At 45.5% G+C, this 27,959-nt stretch overlaps 1 protein-coding gene across 1 annotated transcript in view; it reads right to left on the minus strand.

The window, feature by feature from the left end:
- Positions 1-27,959, minus strand: part of ALK (ALK receptor tyrosine kinase) — a 751,958-nt gene that overhangs the window by 93,832 nt on the left and 630,167 nt on the right. The window contains exon 9 of the mRNA XM_007971055.3: positions 20,075-20,244. Within this exon, the coding sequence (XP_007969246.3) occupies positions 20,075-20,244 (170 nt within the window). The remainder of the gene's footprint in view (positions 1-20,074; positions 20,245-27,959) is intronic.

Below are 27,959 nucleotides of genomic sequence, written 5' to 3' on the forward strand. Positions count from 1 at the left end.
ATACCCATCCATTGGTGGCTGCGCAAACTCCATACGGTACAGCCAGACGATGGGACGCCGGTCTACAGTCAAGAACGGACCCGGAGACGTGCTATAAAATGGATGGACCTCAAAGACATGATGCTAAGTTAAAGAAGCCAGACAGTAGGTTAAAGACCTCCTATTGAATGAATCTGTTGATAGAAAATGTCTAGAAAGGTAAACCTATGGAGCCAGAAAGCAGGTTAGTGGTTGCCTGGGGCTGGGAGTGGGCACAGGATTGACTGCAGACTAGCACACAGGCTTTTTTGGGGTGATGAAAATGCTCAGAAACGGGATTGTGGTGCTCTCTCCACAGCTATATAAATCTATTGGAAGTCATTGACTTGTACACTTAAAGTAGGTGAATTTTATGATATATAAATTACAGTTTGATAAAGCTGTTAGATAAAAAGGAGAGAGAGGAGGAGAGAGGGAACCCAGGCCACAGGGCATTGGCCACATAGGGTGGCAAGAGCAGAAAACCAAAGCAGGGTGGCACTGGCGACGTGGAGAGAACAGGGCCTACAGGGTACAAGAAGGACAAGAAATGGGATGTCAACAGTGGGGGGGAAGACGCAGAGGAAAAGACATGGAGAGAAAGGGCGCTTGCTCACATGGATTTGCAGTGAGGCAGCAAAGCTTTAGCCAGTGGGTAAACCACAGCAGGGGTCGGAAGCTCCCGTTCCGCCTGTGTGCAGATGATCTCTGATCAACATGTAGAAGATGCTGGCTTGTTAGATGCTGGCTTGGTTATTCCTGGCCAGAGAACAATTACTGTTTCCGTGAAGCAAAGCCTTGAATTCCAAAACTTTTATCGGAATAACTGTGCTCGATTATGCTTAATGAACTACTCCATACATTTGCCTGTGCTTTCAACCATCTTGTGAGATCTGGTCATTCAGAAACAATCCTTTCTGTCTGAAAGTCATAATTATAGGACCCAAATCCGGTTTGATTCTAAAGAAGAAATGCCCACATCTGTTGGAGCCGCGGCCAACACTGCTGGGGTTGGCCCTTCAGGCCGTATTCCCCACGAAGATGTCTCCATGTAACCCTCAGTCAGGATAGGGTGTGCTGGTGGTTGGGTGTGGAAGGAGAAGTGCCTGATGGACAACCTTCAAATCCTGTTCTGGGTGGCATGGGCATGCCAGATGAGTGCGCAAGAGGGGATGGACAGCACAAAGACCCTCAGCCCCTGCCACCCCGGCACTGGCGTGTATGCCTCCGAGAGGCATCTCTCATTCCAACTTTGATACACACCTATTTTTGTTTCCTTTATAGCTATTACATATAGGTCTATGGGGCATTCTAAGAGAAATCAGGCATGAACGCTGCATTCAAGTCACTTATTGTCCAGTGTGAAGATGAAGTGTGTGTACCTCGGTGTGGAATAAAGTAGAAGAAGGTCAATGCTTCATGAAGGTGCAGACACAGCACTGTGCGAGCTCAGAGGAAGGGGGAATTACACCAGGGTGGGGCGATCAGGAGGGCTTCATAGAAGAGGCAGTATTTAATTTGGTCTTGAATGCAGGGAAGGGTTTGAGGATGTGGGTGTGGGAGTGGCGTGCAGGGAGGAGGAGATGTCTGGAGCAGAGGAACTGGTGTGAGGGCCATGTGGGTGCTGGGGAGCGAGGAGTGAGGAAGGAGGTAAAGATGGTGTGGACATTCAGAGGTCAGGTAAGGAGGTTCTGCCATTATTTCAGGGAAAATGGAGAGCCATTGCAGGTTTCTAACAGGACAGTGCAAGATCAAAGACCTCTTAGAGGATAATTGTGATGGGATTAGTAAGTGGGATGGGGAGTAGGAGAGGAGGCAGAGAGACAGGGGAGATGGCGTGAGAGGCATTTCTGCATGCATCTCACACGCCTTCATCAGGTTTCTCTAAGAATCTTGGCAAGGTTATAGCCACGATTTCCCTGGGGTCCCCCCAGGGGAAACAGTCCATAGATGAGTTTCTGGCTTGAGCCTGTGTAACCCCAGACAAAGCCCAGGCCTGGGATCTCAACTGGAAAACCAGGGCCCTAATACTGCTGTCTTGTTAAAGCAGGTGCAACCCCTAGGAAAATGCTGCTTCCAGGTAGCAAGAGAACAGGCACTGAGAGGGACAGAGAGGGTGAATAGAAGGACTCAGGTTCCCCGTGGGAGCATCAGGAAGGCACAGCTGCCTGACTCGCCTGCACATCAGGGGGTGAGTCTCCCCACAGGGCACATTTCTCTACCAGGTCATCATCTCCTAACCTGTCATTCACAGGACCAGGGGCCAAGCCAGGCCCTGATTTCAATGCTGAGCAGTATGAGGGGTGTATCTTCCAGGAGGTCAGAGGGGCCTGAGTGAGTAAATGACATGTGTGTGCCTGTGGAGCCTGGGGAGGAGGGATAGAATCGCGGCTGTCCTCTAAATGGGTGCTCCCTGGGAAGCTGCGTGTCTCCCCCGCCCCTCTCTCTGCCTTCCTTCCTTACTACTAAGCAATTAGATCTGCGAAGTCTCTCACAGCCACGGGGCCTCTTAGCATGGATGGGATGATGCTGGCTGAGGCTGGAATGGTTTCTAAATAGAAGAGCTTCTAAAGTACTCTGCACGGCGACAGCAGTGGCAGCTGCTGCTTAAAAGAGTTTGATTGACACTGGGAATTGCACATATTTTGAGTCAGGGACACACACAACCATCAGGAAGATTCAATCAGATGGCAATATGGAACCAGGCAGTGCTGCCTCTGTCCACCCGGGGCCACCCACACATGGGTGCCTCTGTCCACCCATGGGCCAACGCTCCCCCATGGCTCCAGCTCCCAGAGGCTGCAGGGAAGGGACAGTGGGACAAAGGTGAGCTGCTGAAGGATGGGTGGAGGGTGGGGCAGAAGCAAAGGCCGTCTAGGAATGGAGTCTGGGGGTGGTAGGTGATGGGCAGTCGGGGGGTAGAGCAGCACCAATCTAGGATGCTCTTTTCTGTGGATGTGCTGGCCCAGAGACAGAGTGGGCGTCAGGACCACCCAGATTCAGGTTTCCCTACTTTGGAAGGTGCCTGGATGTGTGTCTACCTGATAGGTAAAGAAGAGGTTGCTTCTGGACCACTCACCCTCTCCTTGCTGGAGATGGGAAAGGCTTCCTCAAGGCTCTCGCAGTCTCCTGGTTCTACCCACTCCTGCCTGTGAGTCCCCCAGAAGTACAACTACCATGTCACTCTCCAGAGTCAGCTATGGCCTCAGGTCTCAGTTCTACCACTTACTAGCTGGGCCACTTTGGGATCGAGGGATGTACCAGGTGGACCACTCTGGGACTAAGAGAAAGTTCTGGTATGTACCAGGTGGACTACCAAGGGACCGAGGGAAAATTCTGTTATATACCAGGTAGACCTGACACTTAGGTGAGACCTAACACACTCTGGGACTGAGGGAGAGTCCTGGCATGTACCAGGTGGACCCTCTGGGACTGAGGGAAAGTTCTAGTAGGTACTAGGTGGACCACTCTGGGACTGAGGGGAGGTTGTGGTATATACAGATGGACTACTCTGGGACTGAGGGAATATTCTAGTATGTACCAGACAGTCCATTCTGGGATTGAGTGAAAGTTTTAGTGTGCACCATGTAGACCACTCTGGGACTGAGGGGAGGTTATGGTATATGCCAAGTGGACCACTCTGGGACTGAGGGAAGGTTCTGGTATGTACCAGGTGGACCACTCTGGGACATGGGGAAAGTTCTAGAATGTACCACGTGGATCACTCTGGGACCGGGGGGGGGGAGTTCCAGTATGTACCAGGTGGTCCATTCTGGGACCGAGGGAAAGTTCTAGTAGGTACCAGGTAGACCACTCTGGGACTGAGGGAAGGTTCTAGTATGTACCAGGTGGACCACTGTGGGACAGAGGGAAAGTTCTAGAATGTACCAGGTGGACCACTCTGGGACTGAGGGAAAGTTCTAATATGTACCAGGTGGTCCATTCTGGAATTGAGGGAAAGTTCTGGCATGTACCACCAGGTGGACCCTCTGGGACTGAGGGAGAAAATTTAGTGTTTACCAGGTAGACCACTCTGGGACTGAGGGGAGGTTGTGACATATGCCAGGTATACCACTCTGGGACTGAGGGAAGCTGCTGATATGTACCAGGTAGACCACTGTGGGAATGAGGAAACATTCTAGTATGTACCAGGTGGTCCATTCTGGGATTGAAGGAAAGTTCTGGCATGCAGACCTCTCTGGGACTATGGGAAGGTTCTGACATGTACCAGGTGAGCCACCCTGGGTTTGGCTGAAAGAAAGCAAGGACCCTGACACATCACTGCCAAGATTGCAAGGGACAGGCCGTCCCAGTGAACATATAGTTACTCCTCTGCCCCATTTTGAAACCTCAGCTCTGGATGGGGAAAGGAGGCTGGGTTCCCCAGGATAGAAGAGGCTTCCCCTTCCTCTCTGTGGGCAACCTGGTCAAGAAGGGAAGCGTTAGCCCTTTGGGGTTCCTTCCACTCTCTCACCAATCTGTGTTGCCTAAGAACATGGCAGGGGAGCCTCCTCTCTTTCCCAGTGCTTAGCAGCAGAGATTTTGCTCCTGACCCTTCATAGTTCATACCTGCTCAGCTCTTTCTGTTTCTTCAAAGAGGACACTTTTGATTGCATGGGTTGTTGTTGCTTTTTCTTTTCTTTTTTCCAGCCGGTGGAGTTTGGAACTTGTTATTAAAACAGACTTGGCTAGAGATCTTGGTTGGAGGCTGGCTTTGCATAAAGAATGCGTTCGCCCTGACTCTTCTCGTTCAGCTCTACAGAGACGCCTTTTGAAAACAGACTCAGGGGGATCTGGGAGGTGGCCATCTGGGCAGTGGGCCAAGTCTGGAAGGGCAGCTTCAGAATTGGGCGCCTCGGAGACTCACCGGGCAGATCTCTGCCGGAGAAATGCCGATGCTGCTCACGTACGGCTCAGAAAACGTACCATCTCATTCAAGCAACAGACTGTTAATGGACAGCGAATATAATGCCTTATTTGCCATCCTGCCAGCCTTAGGGATTGACAAACCTAATTAAGTTCACTTAATGATTTTAAGTAGCTGACAGAAAGGTTTGTGTCTGATGTGGATGGAGGGAATGGCGACGCTTTGGAGGGGAGAGCAGGATGGAGTGGCTGGACTGGGTAGAGGCATTTGCCGGCTGGGCACCATGTCTCAGATTCCTCCCTTGGCCATTTAGTGGGCTCAGAAGGAGGGAGTGTTCTGCATCCCTTTTTGCTGCTGGGGCTTGTCTGGGCCCTGGCTGCTTAGGATAGAGCTGGCAGGTACTGCAGAGGAAAAACACTTTCTCCAATTTCTCAACTGCGCAGTTGATTTGCTCGGCAAAAGTCTTCTAAAATGGGCTGTCATGAAGCTTGGGTTGCAGTAGGCATATCTATTAGAACAATATATGTGAAGAAAAAGCCCTGCCACATCCCTCCTATTATCTGTGTAATGAACTTCAGCTCTAAGATGAAGACGGGAGCTGATGGACTGCTTTGGATTCCTGGGACCATCCCTGGCCATGTCAAATGCTATCATGGCTGGGAATGTGTGTCTTGGCTCTAGGAGTTTTTAACTTGTGCACAGTAAACTGGAGATGAGCTGGACATTCAAGGCCATACTCAGGAGTTGGGAACACACCCCTCCTGGCTCCATCCCACTCTCAGAAGGAATTTACCACCTCCTGCCTTGGTTTCCCCTCTAGGCATAATGACACCAGGAGCCAACACAGAGCTTCCATGGCTTTCAAGGGCCATAGAGATCTTTCACAATGAGTCTGGCTCAGTGAGGAAGCCTGTCTAGAAATAAGAGAGAAAATGAGTTTTCAGCCAGGCTGAGCAAGCATGGAGAATCACTCAGACTCTTCCACATTCTCAGTTCAAGGTTTCCGGGCATTCTGTGCTCACTTTCGGGGGCTGAGCCTAAAGGCTCCTGGCTCCCTCCTGTGCTCTTGTGTGTCACCAGTTAGGAAGGCCTGCTGCAAGGATGTTCCACCACAGCAGATGGAGGCCCATCTCCGGCAAGTTCCTGTTTTGCTTTCATTCTCAAAATTTGTGTGGTGTATGTTGAGCTCTGCTGGGCCCTGGGCTTTGATGGGGAAAGACATTGTTTCCTGGAGCCATGGCCCAGCAAGGGAGGTGCCTATGGACAAAAATACTTAACTTACAGTCAAATAAATGCCAAGTGCTCTAGGGAAGGAGTCAGGTGCCTCTTTGGCCCCTGCCATTCTTTTGACTTGTGTGGTTGCATATGGAGACAGGAGCAGATGTGGGATGAGAGCTCAGGCCTCTTGCTTCCCTGGCCACTTTTCCCATCATCTCTTGCAGAACCATCCAACTTCTTGAATCTCATTTAGTCTCATATGTACTCCATACCATCGGAAAAGTAGAGCAAGCTCCTTGGGATGACTGGGGGCATGAGGGCTGTCTGGGGCTAGAAAGGCCTGGCGTCCATTCTTCTTGGAGGCATAGGGATGTCTGCTCCCTGTTTCTCGGAACACATAAACATTTCCTCTGTCCTCTGTTGCTGTGTTGGCTTGCAGCCGGGGGAGCTGACATGGTACCAGAGATGGTAGCACTGCCAATGGTGAGAAGGCCCAGAGAAAGAGTGGTTTCTACCTCTCTTCTCACCTGACCAAAAACATCTTTAGGAGAGTAAATTAGCAGTCTTTTCTGCTTGGTGAGGACTAGTTTCAAAAAGTAGAGTGGAGTGAAGACTGGGTTATGCAGTTGGTAGGGCCCTGGGCAAGTGGCCAAAACTTTTAAGGTGCCATCTTGGTTTTTAAAAGAATCTATGTAACGTGAGTTTTTTTTCCCCCCAACAATGGAACCCTTTCTTTAGCATGAGATGCTAATGTATTGCTCCTGTTTTATATTACATGCTTACTAGTAACATGGGCTTCCTCAGGCAGTGTCACAAATGACATAACTCCCCCTCTTTCTTTGAGCAGAGATTATTTGAGCATGTACTATAAGTCAGACACTTGTGCCTATGGCTAGGAGTGTAGCTACTTGTGCCTATAGCTAGGAGTGTAGAGATGTGTAAAATGTGGACCTTATTCCTGAGGATTTCAGACAGTGATGTAATTCACATTATTTACTGACCTGGGAATTGCTGAAGTCTCTTTTAGTTGTGCCCCCTATAGAGTTAGAAGTTACTCAAGCTGGAAAATCATTGCATCTGGGCAATGAGAGAGAAGTCAAGAAAGCCTTCAAACAATGAAAAGTCTTGGAGAATGGTAGAGCTATGGGTGGAACTCTCACTAGGCAATGGGGTGTGCTGGTGGGAGCAATGTGGAAGGTGTGGGTGGGACACCAGTCAGGCAGTTGGAAACCCAGGTGTGGGACTCAGGTAGACATAAAGATAGTCGAGTCATCTGCATAGAGGTAAGAGTGGAAGTTATGAGCATTGATGAGGCTCCTGGTGTAGCGGTGGGGGCAGCATAGATAGAATTGGATTCTTTGCTTCAAATATTGGAAGCTCAATTATCTCCTAAATTGCAGGCTTTGTGTTTAGGGAAAGAAGGGGCTAAGAACACAGGGCTACATTTTCAGAGACATTAAGAATTATGAAAAACATATGCATCTGTTGACTTGTAAGCCAAGCTGTGGATGTTACCAAGAAAATCTTGAGCAGATTCAAACATCCTGTTATTTTAAAGAGGTTCACTTAGTGCCATTTTGAGCGACTGCCTCCTAAACCAAGCTCATGGGCCGGATCTGTCTCACTGCTTTGCACTCTTGATTGTGGAAACTTAGCAATCAAAAGCAACAACTTGTCCCAAACGTCACAGTAAATCAGTGTTAGAAATAAGATTTAAAGCTCAGAATTGCTAATCTACTCCTTGCTCCAATGATCTGGGATATTTTCTGAGAAAGAAACAGGGCCAGATCCTTCCAGAATTATGAATGTTTGATTTGTATATATCAATGCCTGGTTGCACATTGCATGCTGAGCCACTGGCCGCATCTCTTCTCCTCTTCTTGAAGGGCTGAGGCTGCTCACTTACAGCTCAGAAATGCACAATCTCGTTCAGGCAACAGGCTGTCTCGATGGACAGTGAATATATTGCCTTATTTGCCACCCTGCCAGCCTTAGGGATTGACAAACCTAATTAAGTTCACTTAAGAATTTTAAGTAGCCCATGTCTACTTAAGTTCGCCCAAGGCTATCCTGAGCCAGTAGTGCCATTTGGAAAACAGCAGAGGAAGAATGTTCCTCTCCTCCAGCTTCTTTCTTCATGCTTTCTGAGCTTCACATTGAGGCTTCAATCACTTCCCATTGGGCCCCTCACAAGACCTTCCAATATCCCCCATGCTCTGTGCTTCCCACCTTCCAGCCTATCTCCATGCTCAGTGGATCTTCTATTTTTTTCTTCTTTTTTTGAGGCAGAGTCTAGCTCTGCCACCAAGGCTGGAGTGCAGTGGTGTGATCTTGGCTCACTGCAACCTCCACTTTCCAGGTTCGATTCCTGTGCCTCCGCCTCCTGAGTAGCTGGGATTACAGGTGCGCACCACCATGACCAGCTAATTTTTTATATTTTCTGTAGAGACGGTGTTTCACCATGTTGGCCAGGCTGGTCTTCAACTTCTGGCCTCAAGTGATCTGCCCACCTTGGCCTCCCAAAGTGCTGGGTTTACAGGTGTGAGCCATGGTGCCTGGCCCTCAGTGGCTCTTTTATTTTGGAATGGAGTGTCTTTCTGTCACTCAGAATGGAGTGCAGAGGTGCGATTTTAGCTCCCTGCAACCTCCGCCTCCCAGGTTCAAGTGATTCTCCTGCCTCAGTCTTCCAAGTAACTGGAATTATAGGTGCATGCCACCACATCCAGTTAACTTTTTGTATTTTTAGTAAAGACAGGGTTTCACCATGTTGGCCAGGCTGGTCTCGAACTCCTGACCTCAAGTGATCTCAAGGCAGATCAAGTGATCTGCCCGCTGGCCTCCCAAAGTGCTGGGATTACAGGCATAAGCCACCGTGTCTGGCCTTCAGTGGCTCTTTATTACCTGTATTCCTAAATCCAAAACACTTGGCCTAATATTCACACTCACTCTCTCCCAAAAATATTTCTCAGGATTCTCTGACATAACCTGGTTGGCTGTTCTTGAACCCACAGAAAACATTTCTGCATCTCCAAGCCTCTTCTTTCCCTGAGGGCATTCTCTGGAATGCCTTGTCCCTTTTCCATTTCCCCAAGACATAAATTTTCCTCAAGCGTCAGCTTATAAAAAGCCCATTTTCTCCATCATGGTTCATCAGACTGCTCTTGTATCTGGAGGTCATTGCACCTGCTGAACCCTGGTTGTGATCTGTTGGAACCTGCAGTGTACCTGTGTGCTACTGTTTGCCTGTGGAGGTCCTGTGATCTGGCACGAGCTGCTCAAACAGCCTTTTCCATCCTCTGTGCTTGATGGAGGCTTAATATATGTTTGCCGACAATGTGTCAGCCAACGACATTTCTCCAGTCACTTCTTGATTCCCTGTCTTGCCCAGATCCAGATACCTGGATCTGCCATTATATACCAGTGACTTCCAGATGTGGTTACGCATGAAAGTCAACTGGGGAACTTTAAAAAATACAAATTCCTGGTCCCAATATGTCATCTATGAATCAGAATCTTTGTGTATGAGATCTGGGGCTCTGAAAGAAAAAAATAAGTTTTCCAGGTGATCATAATGTTCGTTCAAGTTTGGAAATCATTGTTCTACTCTGTCCTGCTAGTTTTAAGCCTTTTCAAAAGTACTTTCTCCTGTTTATTTATTTTTTGTTTTTAGAAATGAAAAATTCAGGGAGGGAAATTCTGAGGTGGTTTCTGCTAGAAAGTAAGATTTTGCTGCATCATAAAAATTTGGGAATGAAACATTCGTACCTTAGAATAGAACCTGGAATTGATTTCAGCCTTGAATTATGAGGCTTTGTGGAGAAGGAGCATGATCAATGCTCAGCGTAGCTAAATGAGGAAGAGACATTCTCAAGTGACACTCTGATAGATGCCTAGACTTGAGAGCTATATTCCTTGGCTTATTTCATGACATACCATCTCATTTTTTTTTTTTTTTTTTCCAAATCTAACTCACTTCTTTTATTTGGGCACACAACTAGACTACATTCCCCAGCACCCTTTGCAGTAGGTGTGGTCATGTGACATTTTTTTACATTATAAAATGTTTTATTAATGAAAACAAGCTTTGAGAAACATGGTGCATTGCAAAAGCTAAGAAATTCATCCACAGAACCCTGAACGCTTCTTGTGTGCACCATGTATTCCAGACTTTTTCCAAGTTAATGTTATCAGTTGAGCCGCTAAATTCAGAGGAGTCTTATTTCTCACTGCTTGAATTTTTAGGAAATATTATGAAAGCACATTGTTAACCACTAATCTTTACAACCGCCAAAAATGAGCTCATAATAAAATACATTTTGGCTATGTTTCAAAGAATGCTTAGCAGGTCAACATCATTCTGTGTTACTGTTGGCCTTGTGTCTTACGCACAATAGATGCCTAACATCTAATGACCAAGACCTTCGACTGAATTATGTAACCCATTTTCTTTGATTCTTACATGGGCCAAATTTTAGACAGAAACCTGAAATGATGATACAGAAGCCACAGTATGATATTACAGGTGGTGTGGTAATTCTAACCCTGAAAAAAAATCCCAGTGACTGAAAATTTTTGTTTTCTAGGTATGAAGTACAAAAACCAGCCCAGATAAGGCAAACAAAAAGTCAGTAAGGAAATCCGAAGAGAGCAGATGGGAAGGGAGGTAATGCGAGGGGAGCAGAAGTGATGATTCATAAAAATCTTCCTGTTCAAGGTTTCCTAAGCTGTTTGCCCACTGACTGGCTGAATGGAAAGATTGGCCTTGGAATCCTTTCCATTCAGGGAAGGAAAAGGGTGAAAGGGGCCTGGATCCCTGAATGATCAGGTGGAAGGCCACCCACCAACCAGCGTGCTTATTTTTTATTTCATACGAGCAGGAAATAACATTTCTTTTGTGTACAGCCCCTGGAGTGGAGATGTAATGTTACTTCAGGTAGTGTCACCCCCACTCACATCACTCACATACATGTGGCACATGCCTAGGTACTCAGGTGTGTTCAATGCACCTGGAATGGTTGGGTTGATAACTGACACACTCATGGGGGTGGAAGGGATGGGTGAACTTGGTCCTTGACTGGTTGCAGGAATCTGCAGTATTCTTCCTTCACAGCTAATGCCTTCCCCCGACAGCACACTCCCGCACTACTCCAGGACTAGGGACAAGTCCGAGTCAGGCAGGGGGCATTAAGGAGCTTGGCCTAGAGCTCTGGATGCAGATGCAGCTTTCTTGTGCTAAGGTGCTATTTGCATAGGCTTTAGGCTCATTGACTGGGTTTCTGTCATGTCCTGGAGGCCTGGGGCCTCATCTAGTCCTGATTTTTCACCTGGGTCCTGACCACACACCCATATCCCTCTCTGGATGACTGATCCGGCACCCCAGTTCTACCAAGGCTGTGCCTGGTGTGCTCCTACAGGTCAGAGTCCTTTCTTTGGCTCTTAACTGCATGGCTGGGCCCTGCAGGTACAGGCTGACCTCCTCATGGCTGACAGGGTCTTCAGGAGGCCCAGGCCTAGGTGCCATTGCACAGTTCTTTCATATCAGCTGCTGATATGTGATAACACTTGCTGCCTGTTGTCACTGAGATTCACGGAAAACTTTTTTTGACCATGAGACCATGGTGTTTGGAAATGGGTGAGAGTCTGAGCTAGAAAATCATTCCTTGAACCAGGTGTAATCATGCCTGTAATCCCAGCACTTTGGGAGGCTGAGGCAGGTGGCTCACTTGAGCTCAAGAGTTCAAGACAAGTCTGGCCAATATGGTGAAATCCCATCTCTACTAAAAAATACAAAAATTAGCTAGGTGTGGTGGTGGATGCCTGTAAGCCCAGCTACTCGGGAGGTGGAGGCAGGAGAATCACTTGAACCCAGGAGGTGGAGGTTGCAGTGAGCTGAGATAGTGCCACTGCACTCCAGCCTGGGTGACAGAGGGAGACTCCCTGTCAAAATAAAAAAAAAAGAAGAAAAGAAAATTGTGTTTTGAATCCTGACTCTTCTGTTTCTTAGTTGTGTGCCTCTGGACAGATTATGTAACTACTCTGAGTCACAGTTTCTCATTGATAAACTGAGGACATTAAAATCTGACTTACAATGATGAAGATCAATGGGCACAGATGCTTAGTTCAGTGAGAACACCATCCCTCTTCTCCTGTCCTCGATCATCATAGCCCCAAGAGGCATAGGCCATGGGCTCCAGGTGGGACCCCAGCTCTGCCAAAGTCCCCTCAGCCTTGCAGGCTGCTGATGAAGCCAGGGACTCTGTTCCCACCTCCCTTATCACGAAGGTAAGGAGAATAAAGCATAGTGTGCACATGAACTGTTTTGAACCCCTTGGGGAAAGACTTGATGGGTTTAGTCAATGTAATTTATCCTGCATGGCTTACAATTGCTTCTGAGACCACCATTTTCTCCCAGTTCAAAGAACTGACTCAGCCTAATGCCAATAAGCATGTCAATGTCCCCAGCCCCTGCAGCTCCGGGAAGGGACACTTGTGCTGCCACAGCAGGTCATGAGTGGAGAGCACCTTTTGTTTTCTTCACCCACCGTGTGAACCAATTGGTTTTGCCTGTGTGTGTGTGTGTGTGTATATGTGTGTGTGTGTGTATATATATATGTATGTGTGTGTGTGTGTATATATATATATGGCATCAGGGCAATTCAACTCCCCTCTGGAGAGGGAGGTGAGACATTCCTGTCCCTTCTGCCCCATTTCCAACTTTAAGCCTGCAGGGCTACTCTGGGGTAAGTTCCTGGCATGCGTCTGCTGAGAGTGGATGAGCAAATGCACATCCACCTGGGGTGGTAGTCATTGCTGTTTGCTTCTGTTGGTGTGGGAATGCCCAGCAGAGGGAGGACGCACCACTGGCAACTAGACAGGTGCCTGTTGGGAAGCAAGGTGCCCCAATAGCTGGGGCTTTACTGGGCTCCTGCTGCTCCAGCTTCCAGGACGCGTGTTCTGTGATGCCATGGTCTCGTCTTCCCACCAGCCTCCCTAATTAGACGGAGACTGAGAGCTGGGGCTGTATTGCTTGTCTGAGTGCGCCCACCACCTGGCACCCAACGCTGCAGTAAATGTTGGTTGACATAATGCCTCAGGGGATTTTGGAGGTTTGTACATTTCATGCTTGAAAACCTTCACAGGATGCTGTCTGGTGAAGTGAAAGGAGGGGAGGAAGGACCTCCACAAAGGGGCCTCTATGTTTAATGGCAAGTTCTTGAACCCCTCTGGGCCTCTGTCTGTTCAGCTGAAAACAGGGAATGACATCTACCCTAGCTGCTCAGATGTGGGCCTGAATGAGCACCTTGTGTTGTGAAGGAGCCAAGCACCCTGGAAGTGGGCACAGGGCTGCTGTGGATGGGGAGACATGGGCAGAGTGAGGAGGTGCAGGAGCTGCTGGGACTGTTAGCCAGCTTATCCAGCAGAGGGGCAGTCAGCGAGTGACGTCTGCTCCTCCTCATAGGCATCCCTTTTCCCTGAGGTGGAGGAAGAGGCAAAGCAGTTACAGATGAAAATGCTCCTAGGAGGGGCACACAGGCAGGAGGGCAAGAGCGGATGTGGGGGGCACCCCTGGGCCATGTGCTCCTAAGGATGAAGCAGGGCTCTATTTAGCACAGTGCACCAACCTTGTGGCTAGGGTCTCCTGTTGATCCTTATGGCAGTGAACTTTATTCTCAATGAAAGGGCGATTTGTTAAATGTACAGTATAACTAAAGGTTGTTTTTATGCCTTCGTTAGACTTGGTACATGAATAGATTTGCAAATTAAAAATGCCTGTCAGAGCCTATGCTCCAGTGCTGGGAAGGAAACACATGGTGTGGGGATAGTCAAAGGCATGGCAGAGTGGGAGGCACCTGGGGAGAGGACACAATGGCCTGGAAGGATAAGGGGAGACTCCAGCTGTGAGCCTGAGAGGAGGCGAGGCAGGCAGGGAGGGTCCAGGCGGGGAATGGTCTGCAGCAGGAGATGGTGGTGGGAATTGCTATGATGAATTTCAGGAGCTGGTTGAAGCAAAGGGAAAGCAGTAAACTAACGTGAAATGAATAAGATGAATGTGGCCTAAAAATAACGGAGAACCTAAATATTTTGTTAATAACAATGGCTATCGACCAGGCGCGATGGCTCCCACCTGTTATCCCAGCAGTTAGGGAGGCCCAGGCAAGAGGATCACTTGAGGCCAGGAGTTCAAGATCAGCCTCAGCAATGTAGCAAGATCCTGTCTCTACAATTTTTTTTTTTTTTTTTAATTAGCTGGGCATAGTGGTGCACACCTGTATTTCTAGCTACTAGGGAGGCTGTGGCAGGAGGATTGCTTGAGCTCCGGAGTTTGAGGTTGCAGTGAGCTGTAATAATGCCACTGCACTCCAGCCTGGGTGACAGAGTGAGGCCTTGTCTCTAAAAATTAAATTAAAAAATTAAAAAACAACAGCAATGGCTACTGTTTTTCAAGTTTCTGCTACATACCAAGCCCCATGCATGTACATGAAGTATGTACTATATTTCAGGCAGTACACAGGAGGCAGACCAGCCTAAGGGTTAAGGGAAAATTATTTAACCTCCATAGCCCTCAGATTTCTCATATTAAAAAGGGGATTAATTATAGTATCTACCCCAAGGGGTTGTTGTAAGGATGAAATTAGATAATGCATGTTAAGTACTTGTTACATGACTGGCAGGCAGTAAGCACTCAACAAATGCTAGCTCTAATCATCATTTATAACTCTTGAATGGCTTTATCAGGATGCTGTGACTCAATTTACAAAAATGTGAATTAAACAGAACTTTTTTTAGGGGCGTGTCTAGACCTGCAAACTGAGGCTTACCGGAAATCTCTGGATTTCCACTTACTGAAATCTACTACTTCTCTACACAGATAAGAACAAGTAATAAAAATGCTCCTCTAATGCCTTTCTCATCACAGAAAGATGCTACACAAAGGGAAAATGTTGTTATTGACAGCATCCCATATAAAATGAGAATTCTGTCGGTGATAAAAATTGAATAGAAAAAAATCTTGGCTCTATGGAGTTTCTGGTCTAAATGCATGAAGACATAACTCTCAGTTTAACCCATCTCATTTGAAAGATGCATTTGTAAAACACAACACTTGTCGTTTAGGACAAAGGATGCAAAGGGAACAGGAAATCTAAATATCTCCAGAAGGAACATTTTTTCTTGTTAGACTATGTACATAGTGTACGGCTAAAAGCCTTTAAAATGATAGTGCTGAGGAATGGAGCCTGCATAGGTGTGATAAGTTGTGTACTTTATATTTTACTGTACAATTGCAGTGATTTGTGGGACATGATTTGATCCATGGTGTTTCCAAATCCATCTCATAATGAGTTGAACTTAGCATGGCTTCTGCTCTGTAAGCGTGTCAAAGCTTAGATGGCGTGGGAACATTATGTTTAATTTAGTAAGATATATATAGAGAGGAAAAACTAGGGGTATATCTCTGCAAGAGATTGACAATCAGAATTAGGGGAGAGAACTTGCCTTTCTTCTATTTTGAGAAAAGGTAGAATTAATTCCAGCAGAAAGAGCAGCAATTGAATGGGGGAGGTGGGGCTGATAAAGTGGGGAGAGGATGAGGAAAAGTAGCTATGTGAGGTGGATGTAAAGTAATGAGATAACTTTTAAGCACACATCAAGCTGATACTTGAATTGGTGTTGTCCTTCAAAATTACCTTGAGAGCATTTATCTGTATTCGGAAGACATTGCCACTGCTCAAAACATCTTAGGCATTGCTGTTGGAGATTTTTCTTGTTACTCGTTATAGTATGGTTGTACATTTAACATAATTCTGTAATGATGACAGACTATTACATTCCTTTCATCACTCTACATGTTTGTAAGTGGACAGAAGAAATATCATTCCATGGATCAATGCCTCCCTCTCACCAGGCTTTATGTACCTATGACGTATTCACCGAGCCTTCCTGAGGACTACTGTGTGGCGGGGGCAATCTGACTAGAGCTCTTTTCTCTCAAGTGCACAGCTCTAGTTCTCTCTATCACAAGGACCAGGGCACCCAATTAGGATCAAAGTCTTTCTTATGAAGTGATTCCAACAGGAATGTGACCAGAGACAAAGAAAGCACAGGTACCAGGCAAGTCCCTAAAGATAATTCCTTGTTACAGAGTAACAAATGCTGTTTTGGTTCATCTGATGGGGCACAGGTGTTGCTCTGATATACAGAACACTTTGCAGTAGTATTTATTATAAAGTGAGCATATCTGTTTTGTTGGACACAGGTTGAAGAGAGGAGGAATGTTAGATAGATTCCATCAAGTGAAATTCTCAGTTTATTCAACTGGAATTTGAAAGTATATGCAATTTCCCTCAATACATCATTCTGTCAATGCATATTTATTGGGCATACTATGTGTTAAGTATGGTACTAAATATTCAGGAAGCAGTGATTTATAAGACACACATAATCCCTGCTTTGTTGATTTGTATATTCAGATATAAAAAAGATAGTAAAGAGTGATAAATTATTATAGGGATGTTTCAAGAGCCATGAGAATATATTGTGGGTACATATAGAGTATAGGTGTCTGGGGATAATTTTTTTTAAGTGAAGGAAGAGTAGTATTTAGAGAGATGGATGGTAAAGGAAGAACATTAAGTTCTTCCTTTAACTTTAACATGGCAACTGCAAAAGCCTAGAAGAAAGAATGTAGCATGGTACAACTGAATGGAAGGAAGGGGAGATTGAGAGAGAAAGAATGGTTTAAGAAGCAGCTGGTGAAATTAGCGCTGGACAGATCACACATGGGCTTAAATAAAGGTCTTATTAGGGAGTTTGAAAGGCATCCCAAAAGCCACAGGAAGCCACAGAAGGATTTCCAAAATAGGAAAATGGTCAGATTTATATATCATGTAACAGCCAGGGCCAATACCAGTGACTAGAGCCCAGAGTCTCTTAAGTGCTAACTTCTAAGCCCTAATGAAGTTGCTTTAAAAATTTTGTAATGTGTGAAGGTTGAGGAACCTGGGAGCAGAGGTGATTTGGGACAGCATAGGGAATAAAATTTCTGCTGCTTTCAAGGTTCAGGGTTGGGGAGCTGTCCACAAGGCAGGTGCTGAATAGCTGAAGCCAGGAGCTGCCTAAGGAAGCTTCATGGGATGTGGGGCGGGTGGCGCCAGGTGTTAACGCCTACCTCAGAGGTGGGAGGAAGAGAGCTGGTTTTTCTTTGTCTTTTATCCATTCTATTTCTCTATTTTCCTTGCTTATTTCTTCCTCTACCTTCTCCTTTCTCCCATTTTCATCTTCTAGCAATCTGGGCAGCTATAGCTGACTCTCCCTGAAGGAAGAGGGAGGAGTACACTTGCTCTTCCATCAGTGACTTCTCCTTATAAGGAGTCAATAGAGCATTGCGAAAACAAATTCCTAAGAAGTCCACCTTTATCTAAGGGTTGGATGACTGGTTATATTGCTAAAGAGGTCATCCTAGACCCTTCTGAGGCATTAGGTGGGGAGATACTGTCATTATTATATTACGATTATTAGTAGTTGAGCATTTAGTGTGGATCAGGCAGTTAACCAAGCACTTTACTTCTCCAAACCTAAGAGGAGACTGTGTTGTCTGTTTTATAGAACATGACTTGACTTGGAATATCAGTGGTTGTGATTTGTGCTATTTGCTTAATAAATTATTATGGAGACCAAATAACTGAAAGATGAGGATGGAAGATGCAGAAAATAAAATCTATTAATACTTACTCTGGGTAGACTCTTTCAATAGTCATTATATTTAGTCTCATAACAATCTTGTGAAATTATACTATTATTGTCCTCATTTTACTGATGAGGACACTGAGGCTTAGAGAGCTTAATTGGCTGAGGTCACACAACTAGTAAGTGACCATGTCAGTTTTGAAACTTGGCACTATTTGATTCCAAAGCCTCTGCACTTTCATCCAGAGTGCTTCTTTAGATTTTTTGGGCCAGTCACATCTACAGTCTAGTTTGATTTTAGCAAATGAAAACTGCTGCACCTCATTTTCCTTCAGTACCATTTGCCTCTGGGTCTTGATGCTTCCTGTATCATCTGTACCTCTGGGAGGGCAGCTTCCAACCTCAGAGCATGTCAGTGGTACGCAGGCTCCCAGTGGATGGAAGCACTCTTCTTTTCTGTAATTGTACACTTATTAGGTCACGAGACATCATCAAACCAAGCTGTCTTTTGTCTGAATCCCCACTGGACAGTTTGGTCTCAGTATCAATATTGGAAATGTCAGTCTGGTAAACAGCCTTTAACAGGGAAGAAGGAGGCTGAGAACAAAGTCTCCTTCAAATGAAACTCTAAAGGATGAGAGCGAACAGAGTCAACATCTTACTTGCTTTAAATCCCCTGGAGTGGCTATGAAAGAGAGAAGACTTGCTGGATTGAGGAGAAAAAAAAAACCTTTGATTCATCTGAATTAATTTTGCCTCTCCCAGGAGGGAGGATTCTTTCACGACCCTCCTGTTCTCCACCAACTGCATGCAGCTCCACAATCCCCAAAGACAAAAAACTAAACTATAGTGGGCAGAGCTCACACTTCTTTTTTCTCCACTTAAATCCATTTGTCCTGGGGTCACTGATTCTTGGAATGTCCTTGGGCTTTGGTCTTTAACCCACACACATCTGAAGGAGTGGGTAGCTGGTGCTCAGAGTGAGGACAATGCCTTCATCCTTTGACAGCACTGATGCAGTTATGAGCTCTTGGACATAGCAGACTGTGGGGTTTGGGTGAAAAATGTGAAACCCAGCTTTACACTTACAAAGCTGCATGCCAACTAGCATCACCCTCCACCTTGCCTTGAGCCCTCTGCCCTCATTTTTTGAAGGTGGATCCACCAGGATGGTAATTTGAATGTGTTTTAGGAGTCTCAGGCAGAGGCTGCTCTGGGTTATAAGGTTTGACTTTTAGCCCATAAAAGATGGCTCTCCCCGATCCAGATCCATTTATCTGTCCCCTCTATAGAAATGGCCCCTTGCCCCTCTTTTGTCTGGAACAGATCAGCACCCACCATGAGGGTTCAGGATGATACGGCAGGGTCACATGAGTTCTGCCATGCAGGGCCATCTTTATTCAAGCACGGCTTGCTCCAGGCCAACTGCAGGTGGCAGAAGAGTGTCATCCTGGGGAGACAAGTAGCAGCAAACCCTCCACGGTTCCTGCTCCATTGGGGAGTCGCGTGGAATTAATGATTTTCCAGTTCAAACCTCTCAGCTTAAAGGCGAGGAAACTGAGGCCCAAAGAAGTCAAGGATGTTGTTCAGAGTCACAGAGGCCATTAGTGATAGAGCCCAAATAGGAACCAGGACCCCAGGTAGAAGCACTCCTCTGTTTACTGAATAATTTGCCATCCTCCTTATCAACCTGCCTCAGGACCTGACTCAACAGAGAGCCCTGGAGTCAGAGTTGGGCCTGGGTACCAGTCCCAACTCTGATACCAACTTGCTGGTGCTTCACCACTTTGATTCTGTTTCTCTCCTTATAACAGGACAGGAGTGGTAAATGATGATAAGGCCTGTCCTACCTACCTTGCAGGTTTTCTTGTTAATAAGGATAAAATAAAAGTTAAATGGGAAAGTAAAGCAAAGTCCATCATGTAAGAGAACATGCCATATACATGTAAAACCAAACTGTTATTTGCTAGTAATGTGAGTTGTTCAATTTTGTTTTTCCTGCACACACTGGGGGTAGCCAACCAGGACATACCAGTGGTCCTGAGACAAGTGTTCAGTAGCCTCATCATCCCTTGGAGAAGCTTGTAAACTGCAGAAAGTGTGTAACCTGCAGAGAGTGTGTGTGTGTGTGTGTGTGTGTGTGTGTGCATGTGCATGCATATCTGTGTGGGGGCACATCTGCATGTGCGTCTTGGGTGACAGGCATGGGGAAAGAGAAGGCATGATTCCTTTTGCATTTTAGCTGATAGAGGAGAAGGGTATTGGGGGAGATGGGTAGAGGCCTACCTGTCAGACACGTCGAGGAGAGGCAACACCGTCCACTGCCACAGGCTCAAGCCTTCATAGGCGGCGACATGCCAGACCATCCTGCCTTGCTCCTTCCCAGTTTTGTTCTCCACTAGCACCAAGGACACGTTTCCCCTCAGGACTCCACGAATGAGCCAGGACATTCGGAGCTGTGAGGGCGAGAAGAGTCAGAGGACAAGGTATGATTGTTGAAAGTTCTACTTTCTGGAATTCTCCACGGAAGCTTCAAGGACCTTGCCAGAGACTCGGCTGGGTTCAGCCTGGTGAGAAGAGCTGGATGCCCACCGCCTGTCTTCCCAAGAGGCTTTCAGTGAAGTTCAAGTGACCTGTTTCCTAGGATAACTGAATGAATCTGTTAATTTGTTTTCTTGGGCAGGGACAACTGATGGGCAGTTTTGGAACTTTGTTCAGGTTAATATTATCATCCTACCCTTCACAAGATTCTGCCTGTGAGGTGATATCAAGATCAGTGGGGTAGTAAATGAACTTCCTAAAGAGTAGCCAAAGATTCTTGCCTGTGGCAAGAATTCACTTGTGACCTTTGGACAGATTCACTTTGTGACCTTAGACAAATGACTTTGTGACTCAGTTTCTTTTAGTGATTTAGGTATCATAGATTTATATCTCTTCCCCAAAGACTCTAATAATCTCATTTGAATGGTGTCATGTCACGTGTCAGCTAACTAAAGACCCAATGACTTGATACCTGTGGCCACTGGCAGGCAAAGGCCAGACAAAAATCTACAAACCAAGATCTTTTAATATGGGCGTCTTTCAAAGAGGATGCCCACTTTGCCAAAAGGAAGTTATAACTGTCTGTTTTTCATTGTGTCTTTATTAAAAGTTTCTGTGGCATTGTTCCTAAACATTTGAAAGGGAGTTGTAACTAATAACCTTTCTAGGAAAGTTTAAGTACAGTCATATTCAGAGGTAGGACATGCTATAAACAAGGTTCCTCGTCTTTGTGTTTAAAAACTTAGGACAACGACATCATATCATTGCCCAAAATAATCCTGTTCAGATCTTGTAAGAAAAAATGGTGGCTACTGTAGAAAGAAAGGTAAAATATGTCTTATGGCAAACTGGCAGTTTCATCAGAGTAAAGGTACCCCCTTTTCACTGATTCTCTTTAAATACCTGCTTCTCTGTAAATTGCCACTCCTTTGTCTTCCAGTCCTGGATACACGGTTGCCTCACAATTTGATTGAAGAAGTTAAGAACGATGACTGCAGCCCCAAACTTCCCACTCTTTTGCATACAAACCCTTCACTAATAAGGTCACACCAGGGCATTAGGGCCCTCAGGGACTGATCTACTTCTGAGACCCTGGACCTTATAAGCCTGGTCTATAACCACAGACTCTTCACTTATACCTTTCCCATTTCTCCATAACCTGGGTAGCCAATATGCATCTCCATTGAGACCTCCTAGGATAAATGAATGAATCTGTTAATTTTTTTTCTGGCCTCACTTAGCTTTCTTGTACCAGCTGGATGCCATGCTTAGAAATTTCAGCTCTACCCCTGCTAACTGTAAACCCTTTCAGCTCTCAGCCCACGCCATGCAATGCCTAGCTTGGGCTCATGCTTGACACATGCTTTCTCCTTTTGCTCCTTGGCTGCAGAATATTGGTAATTTGAACCTCCATGAATTCAGACTGTTGAATCTCAGTACCCTGGATGTGAGGTGGTACTTGTTCATTCTCTGTTGATTTCCACAGTTGATTTCTGGACACACATAGTACAATGTGTGTTTCAAACTCTTCCTCACATACTGACACTGTCACCCCCTAATGCCCACCTCCTGATCCACTGATTTGATTTCTACTTTACTGAGAAAGATCTACTATGTCAGGTACAATATCCTTCAGCCCCCTTCTCTCTTTTTTGTGGGCAAAGTGTTTATTTATTTATCCCCCTTTCTTTTCTTTTTCTCTTAGAGGAAGCTGCATCCTTTACTATCTTCCATGTTAGCCCTGCGCATTTTCTCTTCCCCAGTCTTTGCTCTTTTAGTTACTGCCCTTCTTTCCCTCCTTTCCCCAGCATCTCAGAGTTGATCTTCTGGCTCCTTAGTCTACAAATAAGATCAAGGTTCACCCATTCTGGAGAAATATCCTTTATTTGATCCTCTGGGCTCCGCTGGCTTGCAACCATTTCTTTGCCCCATTCAGATGCTCCCATCTTGAACAGCTGGGATGTAACTGCTGCCTCTAGTTCCTTGTTGCTCATGCTCTCCTTAAATTCTTTCAACCTGGTCTCTGGATAATTTCCTCATTACTCTAGAAAAATAGAGTAACCATGTCCTTTATAACTCTGTGAACTCTTTGGAGTCTCCTAAAGTGCCTCTCCCACTCCACTCTTTCTCTCTTCTGAATTCTCTTGTATATTTCTGTCCCATTCTCCTGTTGATTATGCTCATCTGTGACTCGGCATGGTTTCTCATTCCCTATCAAAAATTACGGCATTTACATTCCTCTATTATCTGAGGAAATCAACTTTTTCATCATTCAACAAATATTTGTTGAGCACTTATGCTGGGTCACGTGAATTCTCCATTTCAGAATGGTCTAAGACCTCTAGAATCAGAGCGTTCTGAATTCAGACCTGTTTTTGCCACTTTGGCCTAGTTATTTAATCATTTTGAAGCTCAGTTTCCTATTCTCTAAGATGAGAATAGTTGTATCTCTTATAGGGTTATAGGGACTGTTAACTGAAATAATAATTGATGTAACAAAATATTAAAAAGGCATTTTGGCTGAAGCATGGAGGCAGTGGGTGCCACATTTCAAAGGAAGTGTAAGAGCACAAGGGTGCAGAACTTTCAAGAGAGGTGGATAAAAATGAATGACATAATTCTTAGCCCCACACTCATACTTTTCATATTACAAAATGCTGGAGGTTGACTTTAGGAGAGAGTTTTTGGAAGGTGCTTTTGGCATACCACAAGTTCCACTTCACACTCTTGCTAAGAAGAAGGTGGGAAGGGGGTTCCATCTTTATCTCAAGCCAAGAAAGAATGGTTTTATGATACCACATCAAAGACTTGATACTTATCCCCTGCAGTTTTGAAAACACAGTGGATTAGTGTCTGTCTCCTACCTGGAAGGTCTAAAGTTTGAACTAGGGGCTGTCTAGCTGCTCTGATGGCAGAACAACGCAAGGTGGCAGCACTGGGTGGCCTGCACTCCCAGAGTTTGCTGGGGCAGAAATGCATGAGTGTTGCATATGGGTGGGAGGAGAACCATGTATAGGGGAACCCATGCAGGGTCACTGTAGATCTTGCCTAAGAGAAAGGTAAATAGACAATAGTAGGAAGAAGCTGCCAGTATCTTGTGATGCCCAAGAGTGGAGGAAGGTGGAAGTGACCACCTACAATAGAGATGCACATACCCGGCAGGGCATGGTGACTCATGCCTGTAATCCCACCGCTTTGGGAGGCCGAGGCAGGTGGATCACTTGAGGTCAGGAGTTTGACACCAGCCTGGCAAACATGGTGAAACCCCATCTCTACTAAAAATACAAAAATTAGCAAGGCATGGTGGTGGGCACCTGTAGTCCCAGCTACTGAGGAGGCTGAGGCAGGAGAATCCCTTGAACCCATGAGGCAGAGGTTGCAGTGAGCCGAGATTGTGCCATTGCACTCCAACCTGGGTGACAGGGCAAGACTATGTCTCAAAAAAGAAAAGAAAAGAAAAGAAAAGAAAAGAAAAAAAAAAAAGATGCACATGCTCTAAGTCAAGGCGAAAAATTCCAAGCCATAGTGGAGGGAATGAGGAGAAAGGTGGATCTACAAAGGAACCCCAAAAGCCCCTGTGTGAGAAATAGTAAGCCTTGGATATTTGTCACATCCAGAGAACACCAATGCAAGATTACCCAACAGTCTCCAAAAAGAACTTTCTTGATCCCCTGAACTCCTCTCACTGTCTATGCTTACAACCTCAACAGGTCAGAAGTCAATAAGATGACAGAAGAGGAGGAGAGGCTGGGTGGAGAACTAGAGAGGTCACTGACCACACCCTTTCTCTCATTTCAGGCTTTCCATCTGCAATAGGACCAAGTGTGGAGGGGGCAGGAGAGGGCAGGAAGGATGACTCTAAAGCAAGATTGAAGTTATGACTGGATGAGCATGCTGATTACTAAAAAGCCTGTGTTTTGCATTTTTAAGTGACTGAAGATCTGTCTGCATTACCTTCGAGTGATCAGAGAAGTAGCCTGTCAGTTTTCACCTAACAACCCACACAAGGAAGCTGAATGAATGCAGGTTCCAGACTTCCCTACACCAGTCTACTTGCCAAATTTGCACCTGCCTGACATTTCCATGCTTCTATACTTTTTATTCTTCCATTTACTCTACCTGCTTTTTCCTTCTGTCCCCTTAAAAAATGAAATCTCTTTCCTTTTCAGGAAGCCTTTTTCTTATCATCCATCTCAGAAACGACCTCTTCCTCCTCTTAAATCTTCTAACTAAGGTTATTGGGACCTGCTGCCTTGTCTTCTCTCTCTACCCTTGGTCATGAATTCCTTCAAGGCAAGGACTGTCTTATTCATCTTATGTTCACGGTGGCTGTCAATCGAGGGCAGGTGGTAGGAACCAATCAATGTCAGCATGAATAAAATTGCATATCTATATAGGGCGACACTCTCGTCTTTGCCAGGCTTTCCTCTTAGGGGTAGTCAATCAACTTTCCATCCTAGGAAGCTCCTTGGCACTTTCTTACATTCTATGGGTCAGGGACCAGGGAAGGGGAGAGGTTCCTCACTTCCCAGCCACTTGGCTATATTCTAAAGTGCCTCCTCCTCAGCCGCTCCCTGGAACTTTTCAGTTTAAAGTAGAGTCTGCTGTTGGTATGAGCATGTCGGCAAGATGCAGCCCTGTCTTGTCTATGCTGGGACCAGGGGAGAGCCAGCAGCTGAGCTCTCTCCATCTTCCTGTTCTGTGTTTTAGGCCAATCAGGCTGGGCAAAAGAGAGAGAACTGGACTGGCCACCCAGGGATGGTGTGAAGGCTATGGCATCCTTAGCCTTCTGAGGAAATCTACCAGGATGCTTCCTGGGATTAGTCCTTAAGGGAGATCATCATCTACTTACTCACAGATAGTTACTGCTTCCTACTCTGTGCTGCATACTCTGCTTTTGAAGATGAGCTCCTACCCTCATGGAGCTTATCATCCAGCCAGGAAGATAGAATTTAAATGAATGATTACAAATGTTCTGATTGTCGCAAAAGGTGAAGTAATTGGAGCCACTTGACAGTCAGGACATATGACACAAGATAATCAAGGCAAGACACATGACATCACACAGTAAAGACTTAGGTCCAGACAGCCACTGGACCCAACTGCTCAGAGCTAGGAACAAATAGGAGAATTAAAGAATTAACTTCTGACTGGGCGCGGTGGCTCACGCCTGTAATCCCAGCACTTTGGGAGGCCGAGGCAGGCAGATCACCTGAGGTCAGGAATTCGAGACCAGCCTGGCCAATATGATGAAACCCTGCCTTGACTGAAAATACAAAAATTAACTGGGCGTGGTGGCAGGCACCTGTAATCCCAGCTACTCAGGAGGCTGAGACAGAATTGCTTGAACCCGGGAGGCGGAGGTTGCAGTGAGCCGAGATCGTGCACTGCACTTCAGCCTGGGGGACAAGAGCAAGACTTCGTCTCAAAGAAAAAAAAAAAAAAAGAATTAACCTTCTTTCATCTTATAATGATACCTCCTATGTTTATAGCAGAAGACACTCAACTACAGCCACAACTCAAGCCAAGGCATGCACTGACTTTCAACAATATCTCATTCTAGAAATAGATGCAAAAGGCCTGGAATAAGATTGCAAACTAGTAGCCAGTGAATGGCTGGCAAATGTGTATTTTTGGCCATTTTTTTTTTCATCCACTGAGTGTTCAGTAAGGGAGTATATCCAGGCAGATGTTCTTCCTCAGGATATAAGCAGTCCACTGGCTAGCCATAGGCAGAAGAATGAAACTGGGTCCCACCTCTCACCATATATAAAAGTTAACTCAAGATGTATTAAGGATTTAAAGGTAAGACCTCAAACTATAAAAATCCTAGAAGAAAACCTAGGAATAACCCTTTTGGACATTGGCCTAGGCAAAGAATTTATGACTAAGACCACAAAAGCAAATGCAACAAAAATAAAAATTGACAATTGGGACCTAACTAAGGAGCTTCTGCACAACAAAAGAAACTATAAACAGAGCAAACGGATAGCCTACAGAATGGGAGAAAATATTTGCAAACTAAGCATCCAAGAGGGGATTAATATCCAGAACCTATAAGGAACTTAAACAAATCAAGAAAAAAAACCAAATAACTTCATTAAATAGACACTTCTCAAAAGAAGACATGCAAGCAGCCAATACACATATGAAAAACTGCTCAACGACAATAACCTCAGAGAAATGCAAATGAAAACCAATGAGATACCATCTCACACCAGTCAGAATGGCTATTATTAAAAGGTAAAAAAAAAAAAAAAAAAAAGAGATCTTGGTGAAGATGCATAGAAAAGGGAATGCTTATACACCGTGGGTTGGAATGTAAATTAGTTGAGTTGCTGTGGAAAACAGTATGGAGATTTCTCAAAGAACTAAAAACAGAACTACCATTCAACTCAGAAATCTCACCACTGGGTATCTACCCAAAGGAAAATAAATCATTTTACCATAAAGACACCTGCAGTCACATGTTTACTGCAGCACTATTCACAATAGCAAAGTCATAGAATCAACTTAAGTGTCCCTCAACGGTGCATCGGATAAAGAAAATGTGGTACATATATACCATGGAATACTACAGAGCCATAAAAAAGAATGAAGTCATGTTCTTTGCAGCAATGTGGATGTGGCTGGAGGCCATTATCTTGAGTTAATGTAGAAACAGAAAATCAAATACCGTATGTGCTCACTTATGAGTGGGGGCTAAACAATGAGTCCACGTGGACTTAAAGATGAAAACAATAGATACTGGGGACTCCAAAATGTGGGAGAGAAGAAGGGGGAAAAGGATTGAAAAACTACCTACTGGGTAGTAAACTCACTCTTTGGGTGATGGGTCCAGTAGATGCCCAAACCCCAGCATTATGCTATTGCATAATGTAACAAACCTGCATGTGTACCCCCTGAATCTAGGAAAAAGATACAAGCAGTCCAGAGCCTATGTCTTTCCCTTGGCCTACTTCTCACCTGTTTCTTCCACATTATACCTCTAAGAACCAGTCAGTGGTTTCCTGCTTAGAGTGTGGTCCTCAGACTGGTAATCCCAGTCTGATAAAATCAGTGTTACCTGGGAACTTGTTAGAAATGCAGAATGTGGCCGGGCGTGGTGGCTCACGCCTGTAATCCCAGCACTTTGGGAGGCTGAGGTGGGCGGGTCACAAGGTCAGGAGTTCGAGACCAGCCTGGCCACTATGGTGAAACCCTGTCTCTACTAAAAATACAAAAATTAGCCAGGCATGGTAGTGGTGGGTGCCTGTAGTCCCAGCTACTCAGGAGGCTGAGGCAGGAAATCACTTGAACCTGGGAGGCAGAGGTTGCAGTGAGCTGAGATGATGCCACTGCACTCCAGCCTGGGCAATAGAGCGAGACTCTGTCTCAAAAAAAAAAAAAAAAAAAAAAAAAAAAAAAAAGAAAGAAAGAAAGAAAGAAAGAAAGAAAAGAAAAAAGAAATGCAGAATCTTTGGACTGATACCAAATCCCTGTCCCTGTGCTCCTGTGACTCATCCCACAACCTTTCCAGAATGCACTGGAACCACCTGCCCTTTGCATCAACATTCATTCTTCAGTGGCTTGTCCAACCATCCTCTTTCCTTGCCTACTGACTATGGCATAACTTGGAGTCTGTGCTTCA

Source organism: Chlorocebus sabaeus, chromosome 14 (genome assembly GCF_047675955.1).
Source record: "Chlorocebus sabaeus isolate Y175 chromosome 14, mChlSab1.0.hap1, whole genome shotgun sequence".
In the NCBI taxonomy this organism is placed as follows: domain Eukaryota; kingdom Metazoa; phylum Chordata; class Mammalia; order Primates; family Cercopithecidae; genus Chlorocebus; species Chlorocebus sabaeus.